Source organism: Bombina bombina, chromosome 1, assembly GCF_027579735.1.
Source record: "Bombina bombina isolate aBomBom1 chromosome 1, aBomBom1.pri, whole genome shotgun sequence".
Classification (NCBI taxonomy): Eukaryota; Metazoa; Chordata; class Amphibia; order Anura; family Bombinatoridae; genus Bombina; species Bombina bombina.
The window spans coordinates 1,107,045,773-1,107,069,570 of NC_069499.1; the positions used below are offsets into that span (position 1 = coordinate 1,107,045,773).

Below are 23,798 nucleotides of genomic sequence, written 5' to 3' on the forward strand. Positions count from 1 at the left end.
TTGGGGACCGTTTGCCATAAGTCCCGAGTGGTGGCGTCTATTGGAAACATCTTTCTAAATATTGGAGGGGGTGAGAACGGCACACCGGGTCTATCCCACTCCTTAGTAACAATTTCAGTTAGTCTCTTAGGTATAGGAAAAACTTCAGTACTCGCCGGTACCGCAAAGTATTTATCCAACCTGCACAGTTTCTCTGGTATTGCAACGGTGTTACAATCGTTGAGAGCTGCTAAGACCTCCCCTAGTAATACACGGAGGTTCTCCAATTTAAATTTAAAATTTGAAATATCTGAGTCCAATCTGTTTGGATCAGAACCGTCACCCACAGAATGAAGCTCTCCGTCCTCATGCTCTGCGAGCTGTGACGCAGTATCAGACATGGCCCTAGCATTGTCAGCGCACTCTGTTCTCACCCCAGAGTGATCACGCTTGCCTCTTAGTTCTGGTAATTTAGACAAAACTTCAGTCATAACAGTAGCCATATCTTGTAATGTTATCTGTAATGGCCGCCCAGATGTACTAGGCGCCATAATATCACGCACCTCCCGGGCGGGAGATGCAGGTACTGCCGCGTGAGGCGAGTTAGTCGGCATAACTCTCCCCTCGCTGTTTGGTGAAATTTGTTCACATTGTACAGATTGACTTTTATTTAAAGTAGCATCAATACAGTTAGTACATAAATTTCTATTGGGCTCCACCTTGGCATTGGAACAAATGACACAGATATCTTCCTCTGAGTCAGACATGTTTAACACACTAGCAAAAAACTTACAACTTGGTTATAATCTTTTTTAGCAAAAACGTACTGTGCCTCAAAGAGGTACTAAACGATTAAATGACAGTTGAAATAGTGAACTGAAAAACAGTTATAGCATCAAACTTTAAAACAACACAACCTTTAGCAAAGGTTTGTTCCCATTAGTAAAATAACAATAATTAAATTTGACATAAAAAATACAAAGCAACGTTTTTATTCACAGTCACTATAAGAATTCTCACAGCTCTGCTGAGAGAATTTACCTCCCTTCAAAGAAGTTTGAAGACCCCTGAGATCTGTCAGAGATGAACCGGATCATGCAGGAAATATAAAAGTAACTGACTGGAATTTTTTGATGCGTAGCAAAGAGCGCCAAAAACGGCCCCTCCCTCTCCCACACAGCAGTGAAGAGAAACGAAACTGTCACAAATAAAAGCAAAAAAAAAAAAAAAAAAAAGCTGCCAAGTGGAAAATAATGCCCAAATATTTATTCACACAGTACCTCAGCAATGTAAACGATTCTACATTCCAGCAAAAACGTTTAACATGATAAATAGTTATTAAAAGGATTAGTGACCTTTAACAGAGTAGTTCCGGTGAAATACCATCCCCAGAATATTGAAGTGTATACATACATGTCATTTTAACGGTATGGCAGGATTTTCTCATCAATTCCATTCAGAAAATAAAAACTGCTACATACCTCAATGCAGATTCATCTGCCCGCTGTCCCCTGATCTGAAGCCTTTACCTCCCTCAGATGGCCGAGAACAGCAATATGATCTTAACAACTCCGGTTAAAATCATAGTAAAAAACTCTGGCAGATTCTTCCTCAAACTCTGCCAGAGAAGTAATAACACGCTCCGGTGCTATTGTAAAATAACAAACTTTTGATTGAAGTTATAAAAACTAAGTATAATCACCATAGTCCTCTCACACATCCTATCTAGTCGTTGGGTGCAAGAGAATGACTGGGACTGACGTAGAGGGGAGGAGCTATATGCAGCTCTGCTGGGTGAATCCTCTTGCATTTCCTGTTGGGGAGGAGTTATATCCCAGAAGTAATGATGACCCGTGGACTGATCACACATAACAGAAGAAAAGGGGATTAGGTGAAATGTAGAACTGTAATACAATGAGCGGAGTGTGGTCTGGGATAGAGGACAGAACATATTGTGGAAGATATAGAGGGAGATTGTACAAATACCTATGAGATTTATTCTGGGGCAAAAATCCACGTTGATTCTGGGAAATACTGTAAAAGCAAAGTATGGCATCTCTCTAGTGACAATGTCACTAATAATCTATTACACCTACTAAAACTGTATCATAAATATTTCACATTCAATGCTTAACAGCTTATTTCAATAAAAAAGTGAGAACTGACTGGAACATCTGAATACAAAGTGTACTTAACTATAATCCTTATACAATTAATTGGAATTACAACCACATCACAAACACAGGAGCCTGGCATGAAGGAGATGATCACTGTATGGTCAGCGGTTCTGGTCCCATCATCAGGAATCTCATGAACAAAACCTAAAAAGAAAGTTTAACAAGTTGTTCCCTCTATGTAACAAAGTGCAGAGTGCGACGACTTTTTGCCACAACATTCTTCAGTTGGTCAAAGGCTTTCCTCTTGTGTCCAGCCACGGTTAGACATAGCATAGCTCAAGATAGCTTCAGTAGCTGTGAAGTTTCTGTGGCCTATCACACAGGCCTCAATTTCAGACACAGAGAGCTGGCTCTGCAGGAAGAGGTGCAGTTGACTGTCTGATAACAGGACCATGTTCTCTACAACTCTGTAAACACACAGCAGTGAGAAGGCAAATAAAGAATCTGGCCTATTTGAAAGCAATTTGAAATGAAATAAAATGTTGTATATTATCTGCATATAAATATAAGCAATGGTATAAGGGAATACTTAGGCTTAACAAATGTCATAAGTGAAGAGTTAAGAAATGCAGGAGGAAACTTACTGCTCCAGGAACTGCTGGAGTCCCTGTCTCCGCTTCTCTATGAAGTCATCATTATTGCCCATGTAGAAGGGGGCTTTGCCAGGCAATGCTGGAACCGGTCTATGAAGAAGAACAGTTGATTGTTTGTGGTAGGAAAAAATGTAGTTATGAACAGAAGTAACAAATCAACAAATGAGGAGCAGGAGCTTTAAGAGATCTTTCCATACACTGATAACAGAACAGACTGTAAAGACGTGAACCTCCCAATGCAGCTTTCCTATTACTAACCGGTTATCTGACCCGTCTTTATATCAAAGATAATATTCCACACATGGGGAAAGCAAATTCTCGGCACATAAACTAGATATTCCATACAGTGATATCACTGTAGTCATTACTAGTGGGTTGTCAAAGAGGGGAATACCACCCGCTTGCATTTTTTATTGCATCATGCTCCAGTCAACTTACAAGCAAACAAAAGGGAATCAAATATGCTGAGGAGTAAGAGAGTAAAACCCATGGACCGCAAGAACTAAGCTCAAAAACTGAAGGTGGGGTTTGTGTGTTATCACGACAGAGCGTTAAATAAATGCTAACGGTTATATTGTCAGTTTGTTTTCTCTTCCATCAAACAGAGGGTTATTTAGTATTTGAAGTTATTACAGGTTGTTTTTTTTTTAAATGATTCTCTTACCTGTGCTGATTATATACACAGACCAGGTGTTATAGAATCTGATAACCATAATGTGACCCATTATGGCTCTGGCACATTCTGAGAGGCAACCATCACCATCTGGCCCATCAAGTTACCTTCTATAACTAAACGCTGCCACTAGGAATTTAGCTTAGCACACAAAACATTTTTTTCAGTTGACTGATAGAGATGTAATTACAGTAAGAAGAATGCTTGAATGCCAGACACCTTTAGTATGTGGTGGCGATTGGTGGTTACACAAATATACCTCTCCAAACTGGCTCAGCAGCTGCGTTCAGACAAGGACTGACAATATATTGCTGCGCCAACTATTACTCCAGTAGAGGGGTGTAACACAATTCACAGTTCTGTTCAAGCAATAGAAACGTAAGAGAATGCTCCAAAACATTATAGCATTATGCTAACATCCCTTTAAATCAGAAAATGATAAGTGCAAAGGAGGAGTAAACGGCACAGGAACTGCTATAATGGTGGCACATTGGGGCACAGTGGAAACTGATGGTATTAAAGGGGGTTGATGCTTTGTTTCCAAACAGGGAATGAAACAATGTTTGAACAAGAGCATCTTCTGGTCTGTTTAAAACCTGGTTCAGAGGATTGGACAATCTATCAGTACTCATTTACTGCCACATACAGTAATAATAAATGTGTGAACAGAGTTCAGAATCAGAAACCAGTGAACATTAGTTAAAATCTTAGATAGGAAATATAAACAAAGACTAACAAGGATCAGAATATATTACACATACTAGATACCACCAGAAAACAAAAAAAACTTACACCAAGCCAGCATATTTCTGAAGTTGCTTCCTCAGCCAGACGAACTCTCTGTAACGTCTCCTTACACAGGATATCTTGGCTGTGAAAGCCTTGCTGTTAGTCTGGAAAAAATGATGCACCTAAATATCTGATTTGTAGGCTTATCATTCAAATCTATACCCAGATCCCTATGACATACAAATACTATACTTACATGGAGAAATATTTTATAATCAACATAAGAGGTCCAAGATCCTTCATTCTGAAGCTTAGGGTCTTGCACACGAACAGTGATAAATTCCTAGAAACAAAACATGAGCTCATTAATCATAATCACCATAACAGATTACATACACATAAATATACATATTACCACATACAGCTTCATGTAGCATGTACAAAACAGACCTAACTTAAAGGGACAGTCAACACCATCATTTTTGTTGCTTTAAAAGATAATCCCTTAATTACCAATTCCCCCGTTTTGCATAACCAACACAGTTATAATTATGCACGTTTTACCTCTGTAATTACCTTGTATCTAAGCCTCAGCAGAGTGCCCCCTTATTTCAGTTCTTTTGACAGACTTGCATTTTAGCCAAGCAGAGCTGTCTCCATGGTAAATTCACGTGCATGAGCTCAATGTTATCTATATGAAACACGTGAACCAATGCCCTCTAGTGGTGAAAAACTATCAAAATGCATTTAGATTAGAGGCGGCCTTCAAGGTCTAAGAAATTAGCATATGAACCTCCTAGGTTTAGCTTTCAACTAAGAATACCAAGAGAACAAAGCAAAATTGGTGATAAAAGTAAATTGGAAAGTTGTTTAAAATTACATGGCCTATATGAATCATGAAAGTTTATTTTTGGACTTGACTGTCCCTTTAAATATTTATGCTAACATAAGATAGAATGTTGGATGACTTGGAGTATGACCTACCTACCTATAAGGGCCACACTGGAATCCATATCACTTGGCGGGTGATGAAGGACAAATATATGGTCATTTATAAAAACAAATTTCAAATGAGCAATGCTCTAGCAAGATATACAACACTGCCTTTTCCATCTCAAACCAACTTTTACACAGTCAATGGGTGGTAAATTTGTGTGTTAAAGAATCCAGAAGATGTAGCGAGTAGTGTGAAATCACTGCCAAAGTTATTATCTATAACCAAACAACCGTGTGCTCAATATATAATATTTATGGTTGTGTCTATGAATCAAACCAGCCCCGTGTTGTGAGCTTTACATTACTGGAAGAACTAGAACTGATAACATGAATGTAAGGTTATTACAGTGCTTGATAAAGTTATGGACCAGGGTTCTAAGGAACCTTAATAATTATGCGTGGGATGAAGGCCTGTGATCCTACTTATTGTGGTGTAAAGGAGTAATCCGAATATTAACATGGCCTGTCGATAAAGAGGAGATGAAGAGGTAAAAATATGGGATGTTACACATAAATGTTAAGCTGTTTATCACCACCCAGACAGGCAGCATCAGTGCTCTGATGGCAGCAACCTGTAAGTGTTAACCTCTTCACAACCACCTGTGAATCTGCCAGTTAGTACATAAATTCACAAGTGGATATGTGTATTTGGATCCTTCATAAGGATCTGATTGCTGAAGCAGTTGGCCGCTCATGCTGCTCTTCTATTTACAGAGCAAAATTTATTCTTGTGAAAGATCACCAAACTAATATCTGTGCAAATCCGGGGAGGGGCTAGGTAGCACTAAATGGAGCTCCTTAAGATATACTACTAATTTACCAATTGCTAACGATATCAGCTATCATACTTCCTCAGAACTGGACACCCTGGCTACCTAACCTTATGGTGAATATAATGATAACTTTGCTTTCTCTGCAAGCTTTGGGAACAGATTTGGCCGAAGGTGAATTAGCCCTGCGGGACGCATAACCCTCTCTGCTATTCCAAATCAGAGCAGCAATTGACACGAACGCTGAAGGTAGTATTATCCAGACAACCTGCCCTGGCAATGGAGGAGATACTAGCACTACTCAGGGGGCTCTCTTCGCGGATGCAAACTAATTTTGATGAGCTTACATCCATGTTCAGAAATGCATGCGCTCAAGGAGACAGTGTTGCACCTAAGATGGCGGAGAGCTGTGATGATCCTCTACGGAACGGGAAACCGCAAATTGATCTAGCCATTCCCCTCTCCACGGAAATCTTTTTCCAGTGCCACTCAATCCAGACTGAGTGGGATGAAACTACTCTGAACCCCTATTTATATGGCTGGAATTCAGGAAACCTCCGATGTACACCTAGCCAGAGACCCGCTATGTATCAGGGCAGCCATTACATTGAGTTCTCCTTAACCAACACTACAGATGTTGAAGCAGGCATCCTGCCGCAGGATAAGTCTGGCACTCGCACAAGACTTCTTGACAGCGTACTACTAATAGCGCAGAGAGAGAAGGGCCTACTAATGGCTTTAAACTCTGAGACATTTGTTCTACGAGAACCTTTGAGACAGGGCGGTCCTTTCCGGTTATCTACAACCATCTGCTGGCAACCCTCCACATACACACTACTATACCTGTATCCCCACATGCAGTTTGCTGCTACAGGAGTGGAATGACCAGAACTGGTTTTCGGACCCTTCTCTGTCCCATTGTTGAGGGCAGCATTTCTCGTTCCTAGGCTGTTATGCCGTGGGAATATGAATATGCTGATATCGGAAGAGAATGTCCAACTTTACCAAACACATAGACTCATCTAATTAGACAGGAAGAGTGTATTTGCACTTGCATGATGACTATACAGTCTGATAATAGTTTTTATTCTATTTCTCATGTCAATCCAAATCTGCTTTAGTTAACCAATAATATAGAGTTCTACTGTCTGTACCCCCATATCATAGCCACTGTTTACCGATTAGAGGTGAATGTTAAGATATATTTATGTCTTCCTGTTTTATAGTGAATGTTGATATAATACCACACTTTTGATATAGATATACAACCTGTGATTTTATGGTGTCATGAAGTAGTTAGTATTGATATTTCATAGCCTCTGGACTTCAAATATAGACTTAGGTTGTAAGGATACTCCTGTTATTGCTACCCTACATAACGCTTAACTAGATTGTAACTATATTGTAGACATGTTGATGCTTAGTAATTTCCCCTTGTTGTCATACTATTCTATACTTTAGGCTTGCATCCTCTATCTAATTGAGACAAAGTATTGAATCTTCCTTTAAGCCTCTGCCAGCCATAGGACCTAAGATGCACTATGTCACCTTTTGGGAGTCATGACTAATTCGTTGCCAGAGTACTCAATGATACCCCCTGTATAAACTGAGCTTGCAATAGCTCCAGCGCTGTCATCAATGTCTATACTTCATAGGCAATGATGCTCCTTATCTAGCACATCCCTCTCTTTGAGACTTTGCGGTCTACAGTTGGGGCGAGCTTATACTGCATCAGGTTTGATGACCCATGTCTCTGTTGCCCTGTTTTCACTACTATTATGCTATTATTTGTGCCTTATCATGCAGAAATTCGCATATTTAAATATGTAACTATAACTATATATTAACCTACTAATATAGGTGGGTACGTGTGTCTTAATCAAGGGATTTCCCAGGATATTTTTCTTTTCTTTGCATAATTTAATATCCCGCTCACTGTTTGATGAGGCTTTTAGAAGGGCATGTGGAGGTATAGGCTATTAGTAATATTAAAGTGACAGAAGGACTTTGGCAACATTATATCACTTCCTATACACCTATAGTAAAAGACCTACAATGTCAGTCTATAAGGCTCTGTTTGCTCCAGCTATCTCACACTGATATAAAACCTGTAGGCTCGCTTTGCAATATATTTATTGCCTACCCTTGACTTAACTAGTAGCCTTGGTTATTCGTGATGCCTAGACCTAGAAATTAGTACAGCCTATGTAGCTTTAAGTTTACCCGCACGTAGTCCCTCTCCCCAAATATAGTGACCATAGCTTGTATTAGTTACTTTACTGTCTATTGCTAATACCCCCTCCTTTTCTCTGGTACTAATCTACACACTCTAGATCAATAACTCATATTTTAAGCGGTGCTTACCCGCTGATTGTTGTTGACCACTCCGTAATCCCCCCCCCCCCCTTTACCATATACTCATTTATTCATTTTTTAAAAATAAAAAAATTTCATAAAGTGTTGTACATCTGACTATCAACTGTATCTTACATTTCTAGACTATTTGGCCTAAATATTGGCTTCTAACTAGTCAGTCTACCCTGCTATAGTATTACAAAATCGAGGTCCCATCAGCGTACCTACTGTTTATTTTATTATTGTTGAAATATTTTCCTCATTTCTATTTGTATTTTCTTTGCTGTTAAAAGGCGATCAATGTACTATGTCTGTTGTGCAAAACCTCAATAAAAATTATTAAAAAAAATATATATCTGTGCAAATCCTAATCTTCGTATGGTGATGTTTCACAAGAATAAATCCAGCTCCGAAAAGAGTCGACCAGCACGAGTGGCCGCCTGCCTCCGCAATCAGATCATGAAGGATCCAAATACACACATCTATTCACAATAGTGGCCTGTGTGTATGAATTCCTTTAAGACAAGACTGCCTGAACAGCTGACAGGAATGAAAAAGAAAAAATAGCTTACTATTGAGGGGAGAAAGTTGCATAGAGACATAGATATTGGCGGCAGATAAGAGCCATAGTCCCAGCAAGTCTGCCCGTTTGTAAGATATCCTTAGGCTTATCCCAGGCATTCTTAAAGTCCCCCACAGTGTTTGTCATTACCACCTCCTGTGGAAGTTTTTTTTCCATAAATCAATCACCCTTTCTGTAAAGAAGTGCTTCCTCAAATTACTCCTGAATATACTGCCCTTCAGCTTGAGATCATGACCTCTTGTTCTTGAATTTGTCTTTTTACGTAAAATACTTACAGCCTCATCTTTACTAAGCCCTTTAATATACTTGAAAATTGCTATCATATCACCTCTTTCCCTTCTATCCTCTAAGCTATACATATTTAGGTCATTTAGCCTCCTGGTACGTTTTATTTTTTAGACAATGTACCATTTTGGTAGCCCTCCTTTCCACAGATTCCAGTTTGTTTATATCCTTCTGTAGATATGGCCTCCAGAACTGCACACAATACTCAAAATGAGGCCTAACTAATGATCTGTAAAGTGGTATAAGAACCTTACTATTTCTGCTGCAAATACATCTCCCAATATATCCAAACTTTCTGCTGGCCTTACTCACTGCAGTACTACATTACAGTACACATACATTTTAACCCTGGTCTAATACTTTTGTTAAATAATCAAATAAGTCAGAGTAGTCTGACATGATCTACCTGAAGAAAAACTATGCTGATTTTGGTCCTCTAAATTGTTTGCCTTAATGCAAGTCAAAATATTTTTTGTTTTAAGAGACTTTCAATTAATTTCCCAACTACTGAAGTTAAACTAACTGGCCTGTAGTTATTCTCCAATCATCTGTAAAACAAATTACTAAACTAATTAGCTTTAAAGATAGAGGAGAAGAGAAAAAGAGAGAGAGAGAAAAAGAGAGAGAAAAAGAGAGCAAGAGAGAGAGAGAGAAAAAGAGAGAGAGAAAAAGAGAGAGAGAGAAAAAGAGAGAGAGAGAAAAAGAGAGAGAGAGAAAAAGAGAAAAAAAAAAAAAAGAGAATTTTTTTTTCTAAAATCTGATCACAAGCTCTCCAAGTGACAAAATGTACTAGTTATTAAATTCCCTATCACAGTGTTTCTCAATCCCAGTCCGCAACAGGCTAAATTTAAAGGATTTCTCTCCCTGAGCAAAGGTAAGACAGGTACAGGTAGGAAACTCTTTTTATCCAAACTGCTTGGGAACGGAAAAGCTTTGGATTTCGTAATAGTTTGTATTTTGGAATATTTGTATATTTGCATCTGTAAAATGGGACAGTTTGGAGAGGAGATAGGACCAAGTGTAAAAAACAATATCTTATGTCATTTAGGCAATATTCACATGTCATAACACAGCTTATACGTGTAATCTAAAGGTAATTGTATAACATTTGTAATACATTTGTATACACAGTACCCTCATAAAGATAGAATAGTACTGTAATCAAAAAGGTAATATTTGATGTTTTAAAAACATAACATTGCCTATTATTTGCATTTTAGAAGATAAAAAACCAACCAAAGACAGAGGGAGGAAGATTATGATTTATAGGCAGGAAACCCCAAATATTTTCTCTAGATTCAGATAGAACATACAATTTTAAACAACTTTCTAATTTATTTCTATTATCAATTTTTTTGTTATCCTTTGTTGAAAAGCAGTAAAGTTAGTTTAGGAGTGTGCACGTCTGCAGCACTATAACGCAGCAGTTTTGCAACAATGTTATACAATAGCAAGAGCACAAGATGGCAACACTGTCCTGTCATGCAGTATTTCAAACATGTGCATGCTACTTACCTAGGTATCTCTTCAACAAAGAATAAGATGAGAACAAAGTAAATTTGATTATAGAAGTAAATTGTAAACTTTTTTTAAATTGTATTCTCTATCTGAATAATGAAAGAAAAAAAATTGGGTTTAATGTCCCTTTAAAAAACCTGAACTGAACCCTCATAAATTCACCATATCATTCTGCTCTGTTTACACATATTAGAGACCTTTTCACTTAACACTCCAGGTCCTTTATGCTTTTTAAAAGATTCACTTTTACCTTTAGAGTTTAATAAAGTATGTTTCTTTCATGTAATTGGCAAGAGTCCATGAGCTAGTGACGTATGGGATATACAATCCTACCAGGAGGGGCAAAGTTTCCCAAACCTCAAAATGCCTATAAATACACCCCTCACCACACTCACAATTCAGTTTTACAAACGTTGCCTCCTATGGAGGTGGTGAAGTAAGTTTGTGCTAAGATTTCTACGTTGATATGCGCTTCTCAGCATTGTTGAAGCCCGGTTCCTCTCAGAGTACAGTGAATGTCAGAGGGACGTGAAGGGATTGAATACGATGATTTCCCTAACGGGGGTCTATTTCATAGGTTCTCTGTTATCGGTCGTAGAGATTCATCTCCTACCTCCCTTTTCAGATCGACGATATACTCTCATATTCCATTACCTCTACTGATAACTGTTTTAGTACTGGTTTCGCTATCTGCTATATGTGGATTGGTGTCTTTCGGTAAGTATGTTTTTTATTACTTAAGACACTCTCAGCTATGGTTTGGCACTTTATGCATTTATATAAAGTTCTAAATATATGTATTGTACTTATATTTGCCATGAGCCAGGTTCATGTATTTCCTTCTGCAGACTGTCAGTTTCATATTTGTGGAATATAAACATTTTTTTAAGAATTTATTTCTTACCTGGGGTTTAGTCTTTTTTCCAATTGACTACTTCTTGCAAATTGCGGGCAGTATTAGGCCAGCGGGTGCGTCAAATGCTAAACTTTATTGCGTCATTCTTTGCGCGGAAATATTTTTGGCGCGAAAAAATACGTCTATGACGCAATTTCGTCATTTCCGGCGTTATACTTGACGCCGAGACCTTTCACACAGTTGCGTCATTAGTGACGGGAGTGTGTCATTTCCGGTTATTTTTGGCGCCAAAAATTTTTAAGTTACGTTGTGCGTTATACTTGCCGCCAAACTTTTTCATTATTTCAATACCCCATTGATGTTTGCCTCTTGCTTTTTCTCTATCAGAGGGCTATGCTATTTGCATTTTTTTCCCATTCCTGAAACTGTCATATAAGGAAATAGATCATTTTGCTTTATATGTTGTTTTTTTCTCTTACATTCTGCAAGATGTCTCAATCTGACCCTGCCTCAGAAGTTTCAAGGAAGCTCTGTTTATTCCAAGAACATTTTTGTGACAAAAGGTCACAATTTAAGGCTGGAGGAAAACAGAATTTATGTTTACCTGATAAATTTCTTTCTCCTACGGTGTATCCGGTCCACGGCTTCATCCTTACTTGTGGGATATTCTCAATCCCTACAGGAAGTGGCAAAGAGAGCACACAGCAGAGCTGTCCATATAGCTCCCCTCAGGCTCCGCCCCCCCAGTCATTCGACCGACGGTTAGGAGAAAAAGGAGAACCATAGGGTGCAGTGGTGACTGTAGTTTACAAAAATAAATTTAAACCTGACTAAAATGTAAGGGTGGGCCGTGGACCGGATACACCGTACGAGAAAAAAATTTATCATGTAAACATAAATTCTGTTTTCTCCTACATTGGTGTATCCGGTCCACGGCTTCATCCTTACTTGTGGGAACCAATACCAAAGCTTTAGGACACGGATGAAGGGAGGGAACAAGTCAGGTAGCCTAAACGGAAGGCACCACTGCTTGTAAAACCTCTCTCCCAAAAATAGCCTCCGAAGAAGCAAAAGTATCGAATTTGTAAAATTTTGCAAATGTATGCAGTGAAGACCAAGTCGCTGCCTTACAGATCTGTTCAACAGAAGCCTCATTCTTGAAAGCCCATGTGGAAGCCACAGCTCTAGTAGAGTGAGCTGTAATTCGTTCAGGGGGCTGCCTTCCAGCAGTCTCATAAGCCAGCCGGATGATGCTTTTCAGCCAGAAGGACAGAGAGGTCGCAGTCGCCTTTTGACCTCTCCTCTTGCCAGAATAGACGACAAACAAGGACGATGTTTGTCTGAAGTCTTTAGTTGCTTTTAGATAGAACTTTAAAGCACGAACCACATCAAGATTGTGCAACAGACGTTCCTTGCTAGAAACTGGATTAGGACACAGAGAAAGAACAACTATTACCTGGTTAATATTCTTATTGGAAACCAGTTTAGGAAGAAAACCAGGTTTGGTACGTAAAACGACCTTATCTGTATGGAACACCAGGTAAGGTGAATTACACTGAAAAGCAGACAATTCAGAAACTCTTCTAGCAGAAGAAATAGCTACCAAAAACAAAACTTTCCAAGATAGTAACTTGATATCTATGGAATGTAGAGGTTCAAACGGAACCCCTTGAAGAACTGAAAGAACTAAATTTAGACTCCATGGAGGAGCCACAGGTCTATAGACAGGCTTGATTCTGACTAAAGCCTGTACAAACGCCTGAACATCTGGCATTGCTGCCAGACGCTTGTGTAACAAAACAGACAGAGCAGATATCTGTCCTTTTAAGGAACTAGCTGACAAACCTTTCTCCAATCCTTCTTGGAGAAAAGATAGAATCCTTGGAATCCTAATCTTACTCCATGAGTAACCCTTGGATTCGCACCAACAAAGATATTTCCGCCATATCTTATGGTAAATTTTCCTGGTGACAGGCTTTCTAGCCTGGATCAGGGTATCTATAACTGATTCCGAAAACCCACGCTTAGATAGAATCAAGCGTTCAATCTCCAAGCAGTCAGTTGCAGAGAAACTAGGTTTGGATGTTCGAATGGACCTTGAATTAGAAGGTCCTGCCTCAAAGGTAGCTTCCATGGTGGAACCAATGACATATTCACCAGGTCTGCATAACAAGTCCTGCGTGGCCACGCAGGAGCTATCAGAATTACCGAAGCCTTCTCCTGTTTGATCCTGGCTACTAGCCGGGGGAGAAGGGGAAACGGTGGAAAGACATAAGCTAGATTGAACGACCAAAGCGCTACTAAGGCATCTACCAATGTCGCCTTGGGATCCCTGGACCTGGACCCGTAACGTGGAACTTTGGAGTTCTGACGTGACGCCATCAGATCCAGATCTGGAATGCCCCATAGTTGAGTTAACTGGGCAAAAACCTCCGGGTGAAGTTCCCACTCCCCCGGATGGAAAGTCTGACGACTCAGATAATCCGCTTGCCAGTTGTCCACTCCTGGGATGTGAATTGCTGATAGATGGCAGGAGTGATCCTCTGCCCATTTGATGATCTTGGATACCTCCCTCATCGCCAGGGAACTCTTTGTTCCCCCCTGATGATTGATGTACGCTACAGTCATCATGTTGTCCGACTGAAATCTGATGAATTTGGTCTCCGCTAGTTGAGGCCATGCCTGGAGCGCATTGAATATCGCTCTCAATTCCAAAATGTTTATCAGGAGAAGAGATTCTTCCCGAGACCATAGACCCTGAGCCTTCAGGGACTCCCAGACCGCGCCCCAGCCTAGGAGGCTGGCGTCGGTCGTGACAATGATCCACTCCGGTCTGCGGAAACTCATTCCCTGAGACAGGTGATCCAGAGACAACCACCAGAGGAGTGAGTCTCTGGTTTTCTGGTCCATTTGAATCTGGGGAGACAAATGTGCATAATCCCCATTCCACTGTTTGAGCATGCACAGTTGCAATGGTCTTAAATGAATTCGAGCAAATTTAACCACGTCCATTGCTGCGACCATGAGTCCTATTACCTCCATGCACTGAGCTATGGAGGGTTGAGGAATGGATTGAAGAACTCGACAAGTGTTCAGAAGTTTTAACTTCCTGACCTCTGTCAGAAAGATCTTCATTTCTACTGAGTCTATTATTGTTCCCAGGAAGGGAACCCTTGTGAACGGGGACAGAGAACTTTTTTCTATGTTCAACTTCCACCCGTGAGACCTTAGAAAGGCTAGGACAATGTCTGTATGAGCCTTTGCTTTGTGAAAGGACGACGCTTGTATTAAAATGTCGTCTAGGTAAGGTGCTACTGCAATGCCCCTTGGCCTTAGCACCGCTAGAAGGGACCCTAGCACCTTTGTGAAAATTCTGGGAGCAGTGGCCAATCCGAAGGGAAGAGCCACGAACTGGTAATGCTTGTCCAGAAAGGCGAACCTCAGGAACTGATGGTGATCTTTGTGGATAGGAATATGCAGGTACGCATCCTTTAAGTCCACGGTAGTCATATATTGACCCTCCTGGATCATTGGTAAAATTGTCCGAATGGTTTCCATTTTGAATGATGGAACTCTGAGGAATTAGTTTAGAATTTTTAAGTCCAGAATTGGCCTGAAAGTTCCTTCCTTTTTGGGAACTACAAACAGGTTTGAGTAAAAACCCAGTCCTTGCTCTGCTGTCGGACCTGGGTGTATCACTCCCATTTTTAAAAGGTCTTCTACGCAATGTAAGAATGCCTGTCTCTTTATCTGGTCTAAAGATGAGCGAGACATGTGGAACCTTCCCCTTGGGGGAAGGTCTTTGAACTCTAGAAGATACCCCTGAGAGACAATTTCTAGTGCCCAGGGGTCCGCAACATCTCTTGCCCAAGCCTGAGCAAAGAGAGAAAGTCTGCCCCCTACTAGATCCGGTCCCGGATCGGGGGCTACCCCTTCATGCTGTCTTGGTAACAGCAGCAGGCTTCTTGGCCTGTTTACCCTTGTTCCAGCCTTGCAATGGCTTCCATGCTGGTTTGGGCTGGGGTGAGTTACCCTCTTGGCTAGTGGCTGTAGAGGTAGAAGCCGGTCCGTTCCTGAAATTGCGAAAGGAACGAAAATTAGACTTATTTTTAGCTTTGAAAGGTCTATCCTGTGGAAGGGCATGGCCCTTTCCCCCAGTGATATCTGAAATAATTTCTTTCAACTCAGGCCCTAATAGGGTCTTAGCCTTGAAAGGAATATTAAGCAATTTTGTTTTGGACGACACATCCGCCGACCAAGATTTTAGCTAATTGGAAAGCGGCATCTGTAATGAAAGAATTAGCCAACTTCAGGGCGTGAATTCTGTCCATGACTTCATCATAAGAAGTCTCCTTCTGTAGCGAGTTTTCTAGTTCCTCAAACCAAAAAGCCACTGCAGTGGTTACAGGAATAATGCAAGAAATTGGTTGAAGAAGAAAACCCTGTTGAACAAAAATGTTCTTAAGTAAACCTTCTAATTTTTTATCCATAGGGTCTTTGAAAGCGCAACTGTCTTCTATTGGTATAGTCGTGCTCTTAGCTAGCGTTGAAACTGCCCCCTCTACCTTGGGGACCGTCTGCCACGCGTCCCTTCTAGGGTCAACAATTGGGAACATTTTCTTAAATATAGGAGGGGGAACAAAAGGTACACCTGGCTTCTCCCATTCCTTAGTCACGATATCCGCCACCCTCTTAGGTATCGGAAACGCATCAGTGTGTACTGGGACCTCTAAGAATTTGTCCATTTTACACAATTTTTCTGGGATCACCAAAGGATCACAATCATCAAGTGTAGCTAGGACCTCCTTAAGTAGGGCGCGGAGGTGTTCTAGCTTAAATTTAAATGCTATGGTATCAGGCTCTGCCTGCTGAGAAACTTTTCCTGTGTCAGAAATTTCTCCCTCAGACAGGCCCTCCCTCACCGCCAAGTCAGATTGATGCGAGGGCACTACAGATAAATTATCCTCTGTGTCTGCTTGCTCATTGTCTGTGTTTAAAACTGAGCAATCACGCTTCCTAGGAAAAGCTGGCAGTTTGGATAAAAATGCTGAGAGAGAATTATCCATTACTGCCGCTAATTGTTGCATAGTAATCGCAATTGGTGCGCTAGATGTACTGGGCATCGCTTGCGCGGGCATAGCTGGTGTTGACACAGAAGGAGAGGATAGCGAGCTATCTTCACTACCTTCAGCTAAAGAATCATCTTGGGCTATATTTTTAAGTGTGATTGTACGGTCCTTAAGCTGTTTGGACGCTATGGCACACTTCACACATAAATTTAATGGGGGAACCACCTTGGCCTTTGAACATACAGAACATAGGCTATCTGAAGATTCAGACATGTTTGACAGACTTAAACAGAACTTCAATGCAATAAAAATTATTTTTGACAAAAACGTTACTGTCTCTTTAAATAATAAAAGTGCACACTTTATTACTGAAACATCAAAAAACCATCAAATAAACATCCGATTTTAATGAAATTTTCACCACAGTGTCTTAATGCTTTGAAAAGATTGCACACAAATTTTCAGACCAATTAACCCCTTAATGCCCAAACCGGAGCTAATAACAGTTATTAACCGGTTAACACACTACAGTACTATGCCACAGCTTCCACTGTGGCCTTTACCTTCCTTAGGGATTATTTTAGTAGGAAATAAGCCTCTCTGGAGTCTTTTCTGATGCCTCTGGACTCCCCACGTGAAGCTGCATGAACTGCCTAGGCAAAACAACTGCGCAATTGAGGCGCGAAAATGAGGCCTCCTCCCTCTTCATTCCAGAGTGGACGGGCCTTTCTGACTAGATTAGGTGTCCAAATAAGTGCCAGGCGCAAATTAAACCCCAAAAGTGTTTTAAAGTCTGAAAAAACACCTTATTTATAGTGAAAAACATGCTAAAAAGCAATCGATTTTTAAGCCCACAATAGTGTCAACCAGCATAGAGCCCTTAATATAAGCCATCATTTTATACAGAGTCTAAGAAAAATGGCTTACCTATCCCAGAGGGAATTTCTGACAGTCTTCTAGCATTACATGGTCTTGTTAGAAAAATGACTGATAATACCTGAAGCAGTTAAGCCTGCAAACTGTTCCCCCCAACTGATGTTCTCTGGTTTCAACAGTCCTGCGTGGGAACAGCAATGGATTTTAGTTACTGGTGCTAAAATCATATTCCTCTTAGCAGAAATCTTCATCACTTTCTGCTGCAGAGTAAATAGTACAAGCCGGCACTATTTTAAAATAACAAACTCTTGATAGAAGAAATAAAGAACTACAACTAACACCACATACTCTTTACCACCCCCGTGGAGATGCTACTAGTTAGAGCGGCAAAGAGAATGACTGGGGGGCGGAGCTTGAGGGGAGCTATATGGACAGCTCTGCTGTGTGCTCTCTTTGCCACTTCCTGTAGGAATTGAGAATATCCCACAAGTAAGGATGAAGCCGTGGACCCGATACACCAATGTAGGAGAAAAGGAGTTTTAATCTCCAGCAACGTAAACGTTTTTTCACTGTAAAAGCAATCAAATTGTGGAACTCATTACCTAAGGAGGTAGTAAATGTCAATGCCTTAGATACATTTAAAAATGGTTTAGATACAATTTTGACTAGAAAAAGAATTCAGAGATATGATTGCTTGTGTTAAATGGGTCACCTTTTTAATGGGATTAATTTAAGGTCAACTGGAGCTTTTATTGTAAGCATAGTAAGATTTGTATAGGTTGAACTCAATGGACTTCTTTCTGTTTTCAACCTCATCTACTAGGTTACTATGTATTCTAACTTTCTTGACAAAAACATATTTGGTGATGTAATCTCCACCTCTGTTTTTCTTGCCTGGTCCATTAGGTAAATACAAGTTGTCGTTTCTAAAACCACATCAGCCCTAACCAGAATCTCTGCCCTGCAGCATCCTTGAACAATGAGTGCACACGTGTGACTCAAAAATAAACAGCACAAAAACATGTGCATCTGGTGGATGTATTGACAAGTTTCTACACATCTGCATGTTAAACAAAAGATTCTGTGCGTGCAGAATTCTTTTAAACTTGACAAACAAATACAATATGGGAGTGGATTAAAGGATGTTACATGGTTACATCACCCTGGAGATGGATTTCTATACTTAACATAGGCAAAGTGGCTATAAGTTGAAAGATACAATTTGTCACCATGTAAGATACAGCAGCGTACTAAACATTTATGTTATCCAGTCGTTAATCTATAATAGCATCATTTCATTATTTGTCATAGAGGTATCTTGTGAGCAGATTACAATTATAATTTGGAAAAAGTAACTAAAGAAGAATAGGTACTAGACATGTTAGCAAGGTCTAAGCCTAAATCTCTAGCGGCCGTGTACTGCTTACTTAAACTCATATCTAATTGCTACCTGTAACCTACACACCAACACTTGCTACGTAGGCCCAGGTACCCAATATACACAATACCTTACGGCTTTAGACATTATGTATACCTCTGCGTCCAGGCTCTGAAACATCCTCCAGCATAAGCCTTTTTAAGGGGTCTGAGGGTTTTATCTGCAAAAACGGAAGATAAAGGGTAACAATGAGATGTTAAAGGAAATATAAATCATATTGCCAGAATCATCAAAACACAAGACTGTATCTAACAAATCCACTTCTCAATACAGTTCTAATGACCTTCAGTAATGTAGCACAAGACAAGAACCATACATTTCCCATAAAGTGCAAGTTTAGTTTATAGGATCGCCTTATGCTTATACCATGCATTCTTAAAAAGGGACATAGAACACATACAAAAAAAATAATGATTCAGATAGAACATACAATTTTAAACAACTTTCCAATTTATTTCTATAATCAATTTTTCTTTGTTTTCTTGGTGTCCTTTGCTGAAAAGCAGGGATGTAAGCTCAGGAGTGTGCACGTGTCTGCAGTACTATGGGCTTGATTTATCAAGCTGTCCGCCGCATTACGACCGCAGAATCTCACAAGAGAACCTGCAGTCAGTATTTATCAAGCAATGGTCATTAGAACGCTGCTGCCTATTTTCTTCTCCACCTCTTAGGTGGAGAATTTTAACCTACCCGGTCTCGTACGACCAGTGAGATTGACAGCTCCTGTCTGCCCGTGATTGGCTGTGCACGGAAAGGGGGGCAGTGTTGCACAAGAGCTGTGGTGGACAGGTGCGAATATGTACACCCCTGTCCGCTGTTGCTTGATAAATCGAGTCCTATATGGCAGTAGTTTTGCAACAATGTTATATATTAGCAAGAGCACTAGATGGCAGCAATATTTTCTGTCATGTAGTGCATCAGGCATGGGCACACTACTTATCTAGGTATCTCTTCAACAAAGAATAACACGAGAACAACTTAAATTAGATGATAGAAGTAAATTGGTAACTTTTTAAAAATGATATTTTCTATTTGTTGGGTTTCATGTCCCTTTAAAGTCCCCCCAGAGTGTTTATTACCAACTCTAATGGAAGTTCAGTGAATCAACCACCATTCCTGTAGAGAAATGCTTCCACAAATTACTCCTCAACTTACTACCCTTCAGCTGGAGACCATAATCCCTTGTTCTGGTGTAGATTCTTTAGTGAAAACATATTTACAGCCTTGTGTTTTATTAATCCTCTACCTATACTTAACATGTAATTACCTCCACCTTCTCTCCTCTAAGCTATAAAAGTTTAGGGTCACTGAACCTTTCATGGTAAGGTTGATTTTTTTTAGACCATTTACATTTAGTAGCCCTCCTTTGAACAAATTGCAATATAGATAAGATATTGCCTATAGAACTGCAAACAATACTCAATATGAGGCCTAAATATTGATCTGTAAAGTGGCATAAGACGCTTACTATTCCTGCTGCAAATACATCTACAACTACTTAAACACAAAGCGTTCATGTTTCACTCATGAACTTTCCCTTTTCTCTACAGTCATATATGACTTAGCCCTCTTTCACCTGTCATGTAAGGATTAGGTCACATTAAGTCACAGACATAATTCACTGAACCAACAGTTAGAGCGCTTACATATGCTAGCCTATATTTAAAAAAAATTAGCTGCAGGGCATTCTGGGAATTCTAGTTCCCTTGTGAGTACAGAGACTATAAGTCCCCAGCATAGCATGCACATTTAATAGCACAAAGCATCTGCAGGGTGCAGCCACCGTAGTTATAACCATCAAGTGCAGAATGGAGGTATCAAAGAGAGGACTAGATAGGATTTCCACTCTTTTCTTTTTTCTTAATTTTTCCTGACTTTAACCCCTATTTCCATGACTAAATATTTAGCATTTCATTCTGAAAGTGGCACTGAAATCATGCAGTCACAGAATTGTATTACCAGTTTGTTTTAAAAACAAGTCAATCCATGTGTAAGAGAATTCTATGAACCATCTGCAAATTCCCAGCGACACTGTATGCTGAATCAAACATTTCCATTAAAGGGACATGAAACATAAATTTTTCTATCATGATTCAGATAGAGAATACAGTTTTGAAAATGTTTCCAATTTACTTCTATTATAAAATTTGCTTTGTTCGCATGTTATTCTATGTTAAAGACATATCTAGATAGGTAGCGTGCACATGTCGGGAGCACTACATGACAGGAAATAGTGCTCTTGCTAATGTATAACATTATTGCAAAACTGCTGCCATATAGTACTGCAGATATGTGCACACTCCTGAACTTACCTTCTCCCTTTCAAACAAAGGATAAAAAGAAAATGAAGTAAATTATTAATTTGTTTAAAACTTTATACTGTATTATGAAAAACATTTTTAGTTTTATGTCCCTTTAAAAGTACAACAATGATAGTTATGATTACCATTTTACCACAAGGACCTTTTACATTGCTAACAATTTAACCTCAATAGTTGGAACTGAACAAATGAGGCTTCATGATGAACAAAAACTCAAAATGTGCATAGGTTTATAGAATCAACAAATACTGTAAATTGTTATAATAATAGATATAGCAAGTTCCAATTATGCTTGAACTCTTACGTAGGAGGCAATAAATGGGAGTTTGCATGTAGTCCCTCCTTTATCAGCATATTAATTAGTGGATATTTCAACACTACAATGTCATCCTCCATCCTGAGCCTTTTCTTTTTGAGATTACTTTGCTCATCTAGAATGACCTCAATTGTTTGAATATACTGCCTCTCTTCTGCTCCTCCAGTATCCAAAATACTGCAGCATGGCACCAGCAGCTGAGCTCAACCGTTTTGTTTTTAAGAAATCAAAGATCTGACATGTTCCACTATTGGTCTCTGAGTCAACACAGACTATTTTGATTCTAAAAAATGATCCTTATTTCTGGAAAATCCTCTTTAAACACCAGCTTGACAGTGAGAGAAATAGCTCATTGACCACATCTGCATTGCTTAACAAAATTATAGATTTGTCCCAATAGTTTCATACAAGACAGTCAACATTGTTGGTATTGGGGTCAAACTCTCTGAGCTCTCCGGGTCTATGGACATCATCATACAGAGACTCTTCCACATGGTTGACTTCAACAAACATATTTAAAGGGCCATAATACCCAAATGTTTAAACACTTGAAAGTGATGCAGCATAGCTGTAAAAAGCTGATTAGAAAATATCACCTGAACATCTCTATGTAAAAAAGAAAGATATTTTACCTCAAAAGTTCCTCAGTAGCCACCTCCCATTGTAAAGGATTTCTAAGCAGCATATTAGTGTGTCTGTCCTGGGACATCTGAAGGGACTAGCATTGTGCACTCTCATATTATTTCACCAATCAGGTAAAGGAAGCTTACTATGAAATCTCATGAGAGTTAAGTCAAATCTCATGAGATCACAATAAGAGTTCATGACCTCAGCACTGCTGATGCTGATTGGCTGCTGTTCATTTCTTCATTTTTTTTAATTTTTTTACCTGCAGCTGGGAGCAGCTGAGTATAACTTTTTACACAGAACTTACTCTGCTGAGCTGAGGAAATTGTGAGGTAAAATATCTTCCTTTTTTACATAGAGATGCTCAGGTGATATTTTCCTGTCAGCTTTTTACAGTTATACTGCATCAGTTTCAAGTGATTTAGCATATGAGTATTATGTCCCTTTAAGATACGTTTCATCTGAGGTGTGTACAGCTCTTTAAGTAGGGCCCATCTGCCTTGCATACAGGCACTGCATGCTTCTGACAAATTAATGTTGCTATGTGACATTCTTTTGTAACTTTTCAATAAGTATGATAAAGAGAGTTTGGCATTCCATTTATTGCTGAACATTTGTTTTTTTTTTAACTTTGCAATGCTTAAAGTATCAGCAGCATATCCAATATCCATCTTTGATGCAATCTTATGCAATTATCAGCATTGAAAATGGAAAATGAAGTAGCTTCAGGGTTAGTGTTTGCCTCACACATTTTTTTAAAAATGATTCCATGGACCCTGCACACAGTACTAATAAAAGGTGAACTAATTATTTCAAAATATGTTGATCTTACAATGCAACTGAAGATCCCAACTTTCACATGAACAAAAAGTTCCATGCAGTGGTCCATCACAGTCTCAAAATACTTCAATTTGAAATTAGGAAGACACTTTGACATGAGGCCATAGCATCAGTGCTTCGTTCAGAGATAATTTATTTCACCAGCTTCAGTGTTTAAAGAATCTCAGCATCCTGGTGCTGCAGCTAGTGACTGTCATGAAATCCTGCTGTTGGGAAAGACACTCGTGAAACAAAAAGGTACAGCCTGAAAAGGGTGCAATCAACTTCCCAACAAATAGCATCCATCTCTAAATGAATTATGGAGTATATGAAATCCATATAATCCCATGTTGGCAAATTATTTTGAAAAGAATGTCAAACACTTCCCAATTCATATTTGGACTATCCATTGACAAATTAATCAAATTTTTGACCCCCAATGTCCGACAGACCTTTAATTTTACTGAAAATATCAGTGAGATAAGTGACCCATGAACGCTGACTCAATGTATATGTTCATCACCTCAACAGCATGCAACATTATCAGGTGTAAATCCATCTGATTTGACTTAAAATGATGACTCACTAAGGTGAGAGGTCTTAAATAAGGGTTGAGATCACATTTACAGAGATAAGAACACTCAGTTGCAAACAATTTGAAATAACATTGTGAATCTTTGCTGCAAGACATTCTTAACAGGTGATTTTTTTCATCACACCACTAGTAGTTTAACCAAAAAAAAAAAAAAAACATTAATGCGGTATCTTGCATGGTTGTATGCTGGTGTTTTTTGTCCGTCATGTGGCTGCTCAAAGAA

At 39.4% G+C, this 23,798-nt stretch overlaps 1 protein-coding gene across 2 annotated transcripts in view; it reads right to left on the bottom strand.

The window, feature by feature from the left end:
• Window positions 1-339: 339 nt before the first annotated feature.
• The window catches only part of SNX11 (sorting nexin 11), a 28,708-nt gene continuing 5,249 nt past the window's right edge, over window positions 340-23,798 (bottom strand). The window contains exons 3-7 of one of the 2 annotated variants that reach the window (XM_053697376.1): window positions 18,994-19,057; window positions 4,408-4,494; window positions 4,215-4,315; window positions 2,741-2,839; window positions 340-2,563 (exon numbers count right to left, since the gene is read on the bottom strand). In XM_053697376.1, coding sequence (XP_053553351.1) covers window positions 2,386-2,563; window positions 2,741-2,839; window positions 4,215-4,315; window positions 4,408-4,494; window positions 18,994-19,017 — 489 coding nt within the window. In that variant the 5' untranslated portion in view covers window positions 19,018-19,057 and the 3' untranslated portion in view covers window positions 340-2,385. The remainder of the gene's footprint in view (window positions 2,564-2,740; window positions 2,840-4,214; window positions 4,316-4,407; window positions 4,495-18,993; window positions 19,058-23,798) is intronic. The other variant, XM_053697385.1, reaches the window with a different exon arrangement.